Here is a 12,751-nt window from a genome sequence, read left to right on the forward strand (position 1 = left end):
GTTTCTTAAAATGACTTAGCCTACCTTAAATCGGTTGTTAAGAGGAAAAGATGAAATAATATACATAAAAGTATGCTGAAAACATAAAGTAATATGTAAATAACTTGGAGACTTTAATCATGGTAGATTAATTAGAAAAGAAGGAGTTGGACGCGACTGAGGGACTTCACTTTCACTTTTCACTTTCATGCGTTGGAGAAGGAAATGGCAACCCACTCCAGTGTTCTTGCCTGGAGAATCACAGGGACAGGGGAGCCTGGTGGGCTGCCGTCTTTGGGGTCACACAGAGTCGGACACGACTGAAGCGACTTAGCAGCAGCAGCAATGAATAACACATAGAGAACATTAATGGAATACTAGCCATAGCGGGTGGTGATAACATGGGAGGAAGTGGTGGAGGAAGGGTAATGAGAGCAGTCAGCACGTAGATTTCTTACCTTGTGCCAGGTACTGTTCTAAACCTTAATGAAATTACTAACTTAATCCTCATAAAGATCCTATGAGGTAAAAATAACCCACATTTGGAGCTGAGCAAAGGGAGGGATAGAAAAAAATTAAGCAACTTGTCTATGGTCACACAAATGTTTTCTTTTGGCCACGCCATGTGGCATGCAGGATCTGAGCTCCTCAACCAGAGATTAAACCTGTGCCCCTGCATTGGGAGTGCAGAGTCTTAACACTGGATTGCCAGAGGAAGTCTCTTAAGGTCACACAAATTTAAGTGGTAGAGAGGATTCAAACCAGACAAGTTTGATACCAGAAACAACCACACACAGAGAAAAGCAAGTTACTTATTATACAAGGAGCTTAAGACCAAGACATATATAAAGAAAGAAAAGCAAAACTCTACACTGTAGAACACATAAGATATTAGAAACAAGGAATACGGGGTAAAACAACGGATTCATTTTGATATTTGGCAAAACTAATACAATTATGTAAAGTTAAAAAAAATCATTTAAAGTAATATTTTCATATTTCTATTTTTTTCATATTCTTTCTTACATTTCTCTGTATTTATTCATAGAATAACCTGTCTGAGTAGACTATGAGAGATTTGACATTTTTCTTTAAAAGATACTATTTTATCAGACTTGGCAAGATTTCTTTCTCTAGAATTTAGTTCACACCCTTCCCATAAAATGGTTATTAATGAAATGTCTGCACTGTGGAATCTGATAATCCACACAACTTCCTTAGCAGAAGTCTGCTGCAATTCAGTTAGAAACCAGAAGACACAGGTTCTGGTTGTGAGTCAAAGCACCAAGTGGCTTATGTGTGGTATCTCAGTTTCCCTGTCTGTGCCACTCATCCTGCGGCAGAGGCTAAGCTGGAAGCAGTGCCGAGCTATTGCTGGGCAGTGTCAGACTCAAACTTAGAATAGCCTTCTTCCCAATGTGCACAACACAGAGACATATTCACACCCAAACTAGGTGACTACTTTGTGATGTTTTCCCATAGGATGTTTATGAAGCTCATTATATTCTGATTTCCAACATAAAAATGACCACAAAAAAGAGACAGGAAGAATAGAATATAGTAGGATTGACCTAAGGCAACCCAAATTTGCCACATAAGAAAAGAGGGGATAAAGTAAAGATCTGAGGGGAAAAAACTTAAAAGAGAAAAAGGCAAGTGAAATTGAAGGCATCATCATCATCATTTTATCTTTTCAGGCAACTCAGTTAAGACACATGATGCTGCCTGTTTAATATCAGAGTTTTCAGGCCCAGAAATATAAAGTAGTACTAAGATCATATACATGGAAAAACAAATACTCTAAAACACATTTAAAAAAATCTATCTTTAGTTTCTAAGTTTTTATAATGAACATACATTATTACTATAAGAAAACAAATTTCTAAAACTCTTAACTTTTGATATAAGACATAGTGATATAAAACATAACTATAATGCTTTAGAAATATATATATATAAATTAAAGTATACCACGTTAGCCAACAAAAAAGGAAGAGAATAAATTACTATAGATATGCTATCAAGATACGGAGCTTATCTTGATAATATCTAGATTTACAGAAAAAAATTTCTGGTAAAGTTTGTAAAAAAATTGTTGGTTTTTATACAGAAAAGAATGCCTGAATGCACTAAAACCAATTCGCTTTCACAGCTTATTTGCAGTCTTGTCATATTCTCTTAGATACATATAACCACCTACTGAAAACATGAAACAATTTTATGTTTTTATAAGAATTTAGATTTTATAATTTCTACTACTGGATATCTAAAAATAGGATTATACGATGTTTAAAAAAAAAAACCTTGCTTCGCTATTTGTCTAGGAGCAGTATGTGCAGAAAAGCTCCTTCACAGCAACTCAGATGTAATACTTGTAAAATATTATATGAGGCAGGCATTTTTAATGTCTACTTCTAATTTAAAAACATACCCAGCTCTTTGGCTGTAGCTCCTCTTTCCTTTGGATCTTCAGACACTATTAACTGCGTAAAGCATTTCCTTCCCAGGGACTTCTGGACAGCTGCTATCTAAAAAGTTTTTCAAAAAGAAAGAAAGAAAAAAAAAAAAAAAAACTTTGGGGGAAACTGTTGCATTAAGTTAGAAAGCTGAAAACAATTTGAGGAAGGTTTCATTATTTTCTAAACCAGTCCATACAACAAAACATGACACGTTTTTCCTATAAACATTTTCAAAGAAAATCTCTTACCTTATCTTTGGATAAAAGAGGACTGTAGGAAAAAAGAGAGAGAGGGGGAAAAAGAATTAAAAAAAATATTATAGCAGCAAAATGCTTCCAAACAAATGTCACTGAAACGGCTGTAAAAAAAAAAAAAAAAAAGAAAAGAAAAGAAAAAAATACAGCTTCTCCGGATTCTAATATTAGCACAGAACATTTCCACTGCTGAAACATTACCACTGGTTCACACAGTTCAAAGTGCAACTATATCATGTGTTAATCTTAGACGGCCAATAACTAATGAAAAACCTCCAAAGAAGCTATAAATACTGAGAGTCAGCAGGGGAAAAAATGTCAACCTTTGCTAATCATGTATTTCAAGAGTATTTTACACATATTAAAATTTCAGTTTATGTCATTATCGTCTAAAGTTGATTATGGTAGAAGATAATTTTATTCACATTTTCCACAGAAAAGGATAAAAAAAGATGTAATCTGTAAATATATTTTAGGGAACACTCAAGATAAAAGAATGTATACATTCACCAAAAAGTATACACAGTAATGTTCACAGCCATTTTATTCATAATGTTAAAAAACTGGAAACAATCCAAATGTCTATTAACAATATAATGGATAAATAAATTACTGCACAGTCATATAATGAATCCACATAGGAGTAAAGCAGAGCAAATTACCACTGCAGGTAGCAACATGTAACACAGACGTAATCATGTGCAAAAAAGCTAGATACAAAAATCTAGTCTGTGTGATAACATTTATGTAAAACTGCAGGACAGGCAAATACAGTGTTACAGAACTCAGAGAGCAGTTACTATCTGAGGGGATGGGTGCTGGCTTTGTACACAAATTAGGGTGCTTTCTGAGGGGCTGGACTGTTTTGATTCTTGGTCAGAGTATTAGTTACATATATGTATCTGTACAGGTAAAAATTCAGCTGTGTATTGTAATAGTCAAACATTTTGTATTAATTTTAGGTGTATAATTTTGGGGAATTATCAAATATAAGCATACAATTTTAGGTTTGGTTTACAATACTATCTACTGTTCACTAGTAGAAATTCTCTAGAGATGTGAAGCAATGTGACTGAAGACTAGTTTTTAAATTATGTGTTGGCACTAATGAGGACCTATTGTATAGCATAGGGAACTCTACTCAATTCTCTGTAATGACCTATATGGGAAAAGAATCTAAAAAAGAGTGGGTATATGTATAAAAGTATAACTGATTCACTTTGCTGTATACCTGAAACTAAAACCACATTATGAATCAACTATACTGTGATAAAAATTAAAAAAACATTATGTGTTGGCAAGTTGCCTTATATTTAAAAAGAGGAAAAAAAAGAAAAAGAGTCATGTCTATATTAGATTCAATAATTCTTTATTTTTAAATAATTAAAACATTTGTAACAGATTAAACAATTATTAGTTCCCTGGGAAGAGCAGAAAAGTATCTATATTGAATGTTTTGAAAGTAAGAAAACAATCTCCCTTATCTATCTTTAATATTCCATTATTTAAAAGTTTTACAAAGCCAAAAGTTAACCTATTTAACATATTAAAATTAGGTCATAATGCAGAATCCATAAAAAGACTGTTTTAAAAGTTCAAACTAACACAAGAAAATTGTACATCCCAGAAATCTGCACTAGTTTAAAATAATTATCATATCCCCTCACCTTTATAATTCTGAGTCTTCAAATAATAATTAAAATATATATACTTAAGTGCTTTATTATTACTATGTTCAGTTTTAAAAATCCAACTCTTTGATACAAATCAAATAATTTAAAATTATCTGGTATTCTGATTAAATGCATTTGCATTCCAGTATCAGGCTACTCTTAAAAGTGTGTTTTTACTACAACATACAGAGACAGACATAGAAACACTGGAAAACAATTGTAATAAAAATCCTAACACAAATTTTTCCATCGGAATCACCTAACCTCTTAAGCAAAAGTTAATTGAAATTAGAAGTTACATTAAAAAATTTCTGATTAGAAGGTGCTTTGAATTTTGTAAAACAGACCTTTTGCTAAGTTTTGTGTAAGAAACAGATAAAATCTGAGAAAGGAACCAAATCATTTTATTAATTTTAATTTCTCCAGTTAGCATTAACAAAACAAATAAGTGAATTCTGCATTTTAAATATTCAGTATTACAATGCTTCTCCAATATTCTATTCCAATTCACTGTAAACAGTCAAGTACTTACTCTTGATGTGTTGCACAAAATTTAGCAAGCCGTTCAAAATCTTCACCATTAAATCCTTTCTCTGAATTCCTCAAAGGTGTAACTGTATGTGGTTGTACAGTTTTCCATTTTGTTTCTAAATTTAAAATATTTGTTAGTCACTAGCTATTACAAAACACGTTTAGAAGGGAAAATACTTAACTGGCTCTACTGATAAAGATTATCATGCAAAATTATCTTTTCAGCCCAAAGTTAACACAGAAATAGCTAAGTGATTGTTTTTAAATCTAAGTATATATCCCAGAGACTAAATCAGCCAAGGACATCAGAAGAAATGAAAAAGTTGCAAGTGTTCTTTTCTTGGCACTTGTATGAAAAACAAAATACAAAGACAAAAACTTTCTTAAAATGAGGTAAACTTGCGGTAAAAATGCTACTTTCTTTGCAACACTAACTTGACTAGAAACATCTACTTCCTGACCTAGAAAACCAGGTCAAATAACATGTTAACTTTCTAGATAGCAACTTGTTAGATTATTGATAATTCTGCATTCTAGTTTGTACTCACCCCACTGTTCTTGAATGGCAGAAAGATTTGCGAGCAATTGCTCGTGATACAGTCGTTCGAGCTGAATGAATTTCATTGCTTTCTCATCTGAACAGAAAATTTAAGGAAAATAGGAATCCAGGCTACAGAATAATGTCTTAGATTAACTGAGAATTTTGAAGTTTATAAAAAACTGAGAGGGCTCTAAATAATTTTAAATTTAAACAAAAAAGTAAGGGTTTTTGGTTTTGAAGTAGGTAAATTTTAATGTTGCATATCATGCAGTAAGCTACCTGGTTTCTATTCTATCAGTAAACAGGAGACACAAAGAGAAGGTTTTAATGTTCAAGAAATGCCTGCTTGCTAATAATACCTCTAGCAGAGTCAATTAAATATAATTTAATTGGAAATAGGGCCCATATGGAATCCGTAATCTAAGTGTTCCCCCTCCTTTTTCTCTCCTTAAATTACCTTCTGTCAAGCCACTATGTTACCCTCTAGTCAAATGTTTGTTTCTGATTTCAACTCCACGTGATCCTTATTTTTCACTGAATGCTTTTTTTTTTTTTTGTAAATTAACTTGCCATAGTGATTTTTATAATTATGTGATTTGACTTTTTTTGGTAGATTTTCTTAGGAATTTCTGCCTTCTCCATCTGTATCACACATTTAGCATTATATGAGGTCAGGATAAGCTGTCCAACTGTCTACCTTCCTTTGGGCCATGTTCTAAATGTTGACCCAGAAAGAAGGAAGAGAAAAAACTCATTGTTAGCTTTTTAGTCTTCCCATGGTCACTCAGAGGTTTAGTTCTCTCTCTCATTTGTGTCTTAAATATATGCCAGGGATCATAAAATAGACCAGGGAGAAGCAGAGACAATTCTATTTTCCTCTGCTCATAACTTAAAAATATACCAATGTTTCTCACACTTTACTGAACATAAATGTTATTTGAAAATCTTGGTAAAATACAGATTTATGAGTCTGATCCCCAGAAGCTCTGATTCTAAAGCCCACGAGTTTGCATTTCTAGGAAGCTCCCAGGGAAGCTGATGTGCTCTGCACTGTACTACATCATACTCATCATTTGGGTAGTCCTAAGCTTCATTTCCTTAAGAATTTGATTTCCTCCAGACTTAGTGATGAACAGCCACTGCCCTAAGTTTCTACCACACTTTACTAGTTTACTTGATAGGGGTTCAGGATGACAACTGCTTGTCCCCCAATCTGTAGTGAAAATCAGTAAGGTTAGGAGAAAAAAGAAATCACACAAATGGGGAAATAAAGATACTTAGGATGAGTTCTCTCTAAAGTGTATATATTGGACCTTCTCTGAAAAAATAAAAACAATTTTAAGAGAGGGAAATTAAAAAATGGAAGGAATAAATCTTTCTTTTACTAAAGTTATGGGCTTTCCAGGTGGTGCTAGTGGTAAAGAACCTGCTTGCCAGTACAGGTAGACGTAAGAGATGTGGGTTCAATCCCTGGGTCTGAAAAATCCCCTGGAGAAGGGCATGGCAACTAACTCTGGTATTCTTGCCTGGAGAATCCCATGGACAGAGGAGCCTGGCAGGCTACAGTCCATTGGGTTGTAGAGAGTCGGACGTGACTGAAGAGACAGCACAAACAAAAGTTAACATGCAGTCTTCCTTGACAACAGTTATTCTGTTTATCGCTAATGAAGAACTCTTCATTAGCAATAGATATAGCAAATTTTGCAAATTAGATATAGCAAATCTTCCCTTTGCTATATATATATATATAGCTATAATAAGAGTCATGAGATTTGCTGTGTATAATATGGCTGACAAACTCTACCATATGAATATTACTTGCTTTGTACTTCTGTTTAATTCAAAAGAAAACAAATCCAATGGGTTTCTATTTTTTTGCAACATGCATTCTCCCCTTCCTCCACACACAAATATTTAGATTTTGGTAAAATTAGAGCTTGTCCACAGGAGGTCAAACTTGGGTGGTTCTAGAGAATTTTCTGGAGTAACAAATGTCCTACATCTTGTTTTCTGAGATGGTCACATGGGTCCATGAAACAAAATCCAGTGACAACAACAGATCATACATTCATTGTAGGTAAATCTCAATTTTAAAAGTGGGCAGTTCACTAAGCGTTCTAGGCATTTCTTCTTGTAATTAAAAAAAGGATACAGTCCTCCTCCTGGAAATAAGACTCTGCTATCTGTTAAAAACAAATAAAAAACAGAGAAAGTTAAATTAACAGTTGAATAAAAAGACAAATTTGGAAGAAACCAAAACCTTGAAACTCTCAAAATCTTTGATATCAAACTAAGAAAACTCTTAACCATATTCGCCAGTTCAGAAAAAAATATGACTCTAGGCACAAGACACATTTTTGAAGTCACTTGTCTCAAGAAAAGCAAACACAGACATTCTTTGGTCTGTACACAATCTCATTCTTTCTATTCTATTTCAAGTCAAAGCAAACATCACTGATTCACTAGAGTTTAGAATAAGAACTCTAAAGAATGAGAGAGATGCTATCGAGGCTTATAAAGTAGAACATGAATGAAAGGATGGCTGTATCATGAACTAAAAAACTGAACTATGTCAGGTCACAAGGGATCTTAAAACCCATTGGTCTCATTAGTATTTCACAAACTACCTCAGGGGACACAGACTTTTCATTCTCTTTTGATATTTCAGAAAAGGACAGACCAAGTGCTACTAGTTGAGCAATGATGTTTGGAATAGATACAAAGTGCTGCATGGGATAAAGGGCACTGGATGGGAGGGCAAGGTCCAGGGACTCAGCCTCTGCACCCAGCTGAGGCATATCCCTTAGCAGATTCATTCTAGGGCAACTTTAAATTTAAAAATTCTTTGAGTCTAAAAACTTTGGAATCCTTTATTCAGATATAGCATTTATCAATAGAACAGTAAAACCAAAAGTATACATGGAGAAATATTTGCATGAATTGACTATTGTCATACTTAAAATACTTCATTAAGTAGTTTACACTTTCAGTTTGCCCTGATTTTTCCTAAGTCTCTAATGAAAAAGGTATTCTGTTTATGGATCAAGACCTCTACTTTCCAGGAAACTATCAGTACAAAGAGCAGTAAAATACCAGTCAAACCTATAAATCAGAAATAAAAAAGGAATGTTTTTTTCTCTAAATCCCACAGTGGAAAAAGTATAGTTTTAAAGGAAATAGTTGCCTAGCTTAAAATTTATTCTATATATCTAATATTCTTCCAGGAGCAAAACAACAATATAGATGGACCCAATCACCTCTCTGTAAATTGTCAGCTTAATCAATTAGCTTTCAGACTTCTGGGACAGTTCCAGTCCCATAGGTGCAACCATAAAGACAGGATCATGAAACCCAAGGCCTCAAAAGTAAAAAGGCACTTCCAGGTGAAAGGGCAGCTTGAAAAATAAATACACAGGGTGCCTTCTCCTATAAAAACCTACTCCTGACAAGTCGAGCAGGGTAAAAGAAGGTGTGATTTTCTTTGATGCCCCAAATGTCTAAATCCAGGAGGTAGCTTGGTAGAACAGAAAAACATGAAAGTTTGAAGGTGAATAATCTGTGTTCTAGACCAAGCTTTGCCACTACCAGCTGTGTGACTCTGGACGTGTCATTTCATGTCTCAACCTCGGCTTCCTTATTTGTAAAACAGGGTCAGTAATACCTACAACTCCAGGAGACAGAACGTGTGTCTAGTACAGTGCCCAGGACACAGCAGCAAGTGCTTAAAACGGGTTGCGCTTGCTGACTCTGGACCAGAAATACTCTACCAGTGCAGAGCAGAATCGTGAAGAAGTGAGTTGAAAATCACTTTGGGAGGGTAGTAATTTTAAGTAATTTTAACCAGTTTTCTGGTTTAAGGTATCTTTTATCTACTGGGAACAAAAAGGAATTAGGAAGGCGTATGTGTTTGTCCGCAGTCCCACAGAGTGGCTTCAAGGATCCCAGTGAAGCCATTTCCTGCTTGAGTCTGAGATGAGTTTCATGACATGCTCACTGAGCACAGAGTACAGCACTTGAACTTCTTCTCACGTCTATAGGAAAAACTCTCAAGTTTATGACTTAGGTTATACACTTAAAGCTAACCTGCCATTATATTAACAACGTCAGTGTATAAGAGATTACTCACACCCAAGAAAAATAATTTTTCTTTTTTGGCCACACTACACGGTCTGTGGAACTTCCCTGATGAGCTATCAGACCCATGCCCCCTGCAGTGGAAGTGCAGGTCTTAACCACTGGACCACCAGGGAAGTCCCCAAGAAAAGTAATTTTTAAATGGAATCTTCGAGAGATCCAAGAACTTTAGTGTGGACTCTGGAACCAGACACAGACTTGAATCTTGTCTCTATGACTTATTGGCTGTGTGACGTCAGACAAGTTAAAAAAAAATCTTCTTTGGTTATAATAATGTGTCATTCTGACAGTATTACTGTGAGGATTAAATGGCCTAAAAAACCTAGAATAGTGGTACTAACACAGTATTTCCTATTTTAGTATTCTTATCATTGAGGCTGTTATTACTACTGTTATGTCAATACTGACAGAGATGTACAATGGATGCTTGGAAAACAAGAATCAATAAAACATATTAAGTGCCAAAAGAAAAAAAGAGTTCCAAGAGCTAAAAAACGTAAGTGAATATCTGCAGTGATCATAGTCATTAATATCAAATGTCCTTTGGCATATATTCATCCATATAATATGTTAGAAATAGTAACTATCCTGTAATTAACTCTCCATTAATACTTCCTTATTTCTGTCAGTGGAACTACCATTCCTCCTAACTGGGTATTCCTAGAATTACTCTTCTCTGATTTCTTTATCATCCCTTTTTTCATTATCTACACCGAGTCCCTAGGTCAAGATTTCAAATTCACCTCTCTGTGTTTCCACTGTCACCACCTTAACCTAGAAACTATTCTCACTTTATGTTTGAATTATAAACTACTTCTTTTACCTCTTACCTTTATCAAAAATATATATATTTACATGGTTTAAAGAGTTAAACGGTTCTATAAGATGTGTTTAAGAAAGGCCCTGCTGTTCGTGTCCGATTCTCCTTTCTTCAGGAGCAAGCACTAAGATATCTCTTTTTAAAAAAATGCTGTATCTCTAAATATTATGCTTATATTTTCTATTTCTTGATTTTTTTTTCAGTTTTAGAAAATGGGGATTGAGTCTTTTGCTCCTTCCCCTACAAACATATACCACACATACTTTCTCTCACATATTGACCTATCCCATGCTGTTATATTGTAGTAAAAGGTAGGCAAACATTTAATGTTTACCTTATTATGAGTAAGCCATGTAGTAAACTCTCATTATTTTTCCTTTCATGAAAACTTTCTGTTTTCACTGGAGTTTCTTTTTTCCTTTTTTTTTTGGTATAGTTTTCCATGCACTTATCGCTTATACAACGCTAGTCTATCAAGAGTTGAAAACTTCCCTCAATGTATTCAGACACACCAAATATTCAGAAATCGGAAAATGATATAAAAGTTTCTCCCCAGACCCTTCTGATCTGCTCAAATAAAAGTGGGTACACTCTCCTTCTTGGTACAAAGCTGTCATCTAAGACTCTCTCTTCTCCTAGAGAACCCCTTCACCCGTCTCCGGGGTAGCACCCCATTTTCTTTTATCTTAATCTTCCTGTTCCTTGGTTTACTCTCTTGTTTTGGTGGAGTACATCATATAGTGACTTCCTGAGAAAGGATGAAAAGGAAATATCACAGACCCTGACATAGGAACATTCCTGGTATAGCTGAGGAAGTGCTAGGAGGCCAGTGTACCTGGAAAGAAGTGAATAAGAAGGAGTTTTAGGAATTAAGGTCTAAGAGGTAACAGGGCCAGATCATGGAGTGTCTTGCCATGGTAAGAATTTTGGCTTTTACTCTCAATGTGAAAAGAAGTCAATGGATGGCTTTGAACAGAGAAGTCTCATGATCCCAACTAACATTTTATCTGGATCACAATGACTGCTATGTAGAGGAAGGGGAAAAAAACCTAGATGGAAATAAAGGTAAAGCAGAGAGGGTTCTACAATTAGTTTACTGCAAGAATCTGAATGAAATCTGATCGTGTCTTGTACTATTAATATGGCGGCAATGAAGGAGGAAAGAAGACATCAGAATCTGCATATATTTTTTAAATAGATTGGCAGGATCTGCTGATTAGATACGGACGTGGGGAAAAGGGAAGGATGACTTCAAAGTATTTGGTCTCAGCAACTAGAGGGATGGATATGCCATCTAACAAAAGGGAGAAAAAAAAGTCAAAGTCTGATTTTGGGCATCTTAAGTTTGAAAGGCCCATGAGATGCCTCAGGAAGCTGGATGTTTAGTCTATACTGCAGGACTGAATCCTCAAAAACTCCAATGTTTAACAATCAGTAAAATTTGGAGGACTCAACAAATGACCCAGAGAAGGCATATCCAGTGAGGTAAGATATAAAAGTGGAAAGTGGGGGGGTCCTAAAAAGCAAAAGAAAATGCTGCAAAATAGAGCATGTGATCAACTTGTCAGAGCTTCTAATACTTCTGGTAGGAAGAAAACTGAGGACTAACAATTAGATTCACATGAGTGTGCAATACGGAGATCAATCCTGGCGTTTACAGTGCAATTCTGGCGGGGTAGTGGCACAAAGGCCACTCTGGAGTGAGTTCAAGCGTCATCTGAATATGGAATGTTACCTAGGTAGAACTCTTGCCCAATGTATTTTCAGTTCAGTTCAGTCGCTCAGTCGAGTCTGACTCTTTGCGACCCCATGAATTGTAGCACGCCAGGCCTCCCTGTCCATGACCAACTCCTGGAGTTTACTCAAACTCATGTCCATCGAGTCGGTGATGCCACCCAGCCATCTCATCCTGTGTCGTCCCCTTTTCCTCCTGCTCCCAATCCCTCCCAGCATCAGAGTCTTTTCCAATGAGTCAGTACTTTGCATCAGGTGGCCAAAGCACTGGAGTCTCAGCTTTAACATCAGTCCTTCCAATGAACACCCAGGACTGATCTCCTTTAGAATGGACTGGTTGGATCTCCTCGCAGTCCAAGGGACTCTCAAGAGTCTTCTCCAACACCACAGTTCAAAGCATCAATTCATCGGCACTCAGCTTTCTTCACAGTCCAACTCTCACGTCCACACATGACTACTGCAAAAACCATAGCCTTGACTAGACGGACCTTTAGTAATGTCTCTGCTTTTTATTATGCTATCTAGTTTGGTCATAACTTTCCTTCCAAGGAGTAACCGTCTTTTAATTTCATGGCTGCAATCACATCTGCAGTGATTTTGGAGCCCCCCAAAATAAAGTCTGACAT

At 35.6% G+C, this 12,751-nt stretch overlaps 1 protein-coding gene across 3 annotated transcripts in view; it reads right to left on the minus strand.

Moving 5' to 3' along the window:
* CNST (consortin, connexin sorting protein) overlaps nucleotides 1-12,751 on the minus strand; it is a 96,387-nt gene that overhangs the window by 22,288 nt on the left and 61,348 nt on the right. For all 3 annotated transcript variants that reach the window (XM_019976332.2, XM_070768087.1, XM_070768086.1), the window contains 5 exons: nucleotides 7,590-7,620; nucleotides 5,445-5,531; nucleotides 4,898-5,012; nucleotides 2,687-2,708; nucleotides 2,411-2,507 (listed from right to left, as the gene is read on the minus strand). In XM_019976332.2, the coding sequence (XP_019831891.2) occupies nucleotides 2,411-2,507; nucleotides 2,687-2,708; nucleotides 4,898-5,012; nucleotides 5,445-5,531; nucleotides 7,590-7,620 (352 nt within the window). The remainder of the gene's footprint in view (nucleotides 1-2,410; nucleotides 2,508-2,686; nucleotides 2,709-4,897; nucleotides 5,013-5,444; nucleotides 5,532-7,589; nucleotides 7,621-12,751) is intronic.

This window comes from Bos indicus, chromosome 16 (assembly GCF_029378745.1).
Source record: "Bos indicus isolate NIAB-ARS_2022 breed Sahiwal x Tharparkar chromosome 16, NIAB-ARS_B.indTharparkar_mat_pri_1.0, whole genome shotgun sequence".
Taxonomy (NCBI): Eukaryota; Metazoa; Chordata; class Mammalia; order Artiodactyla; family Bovidae; genus Bos; species Bos indicus.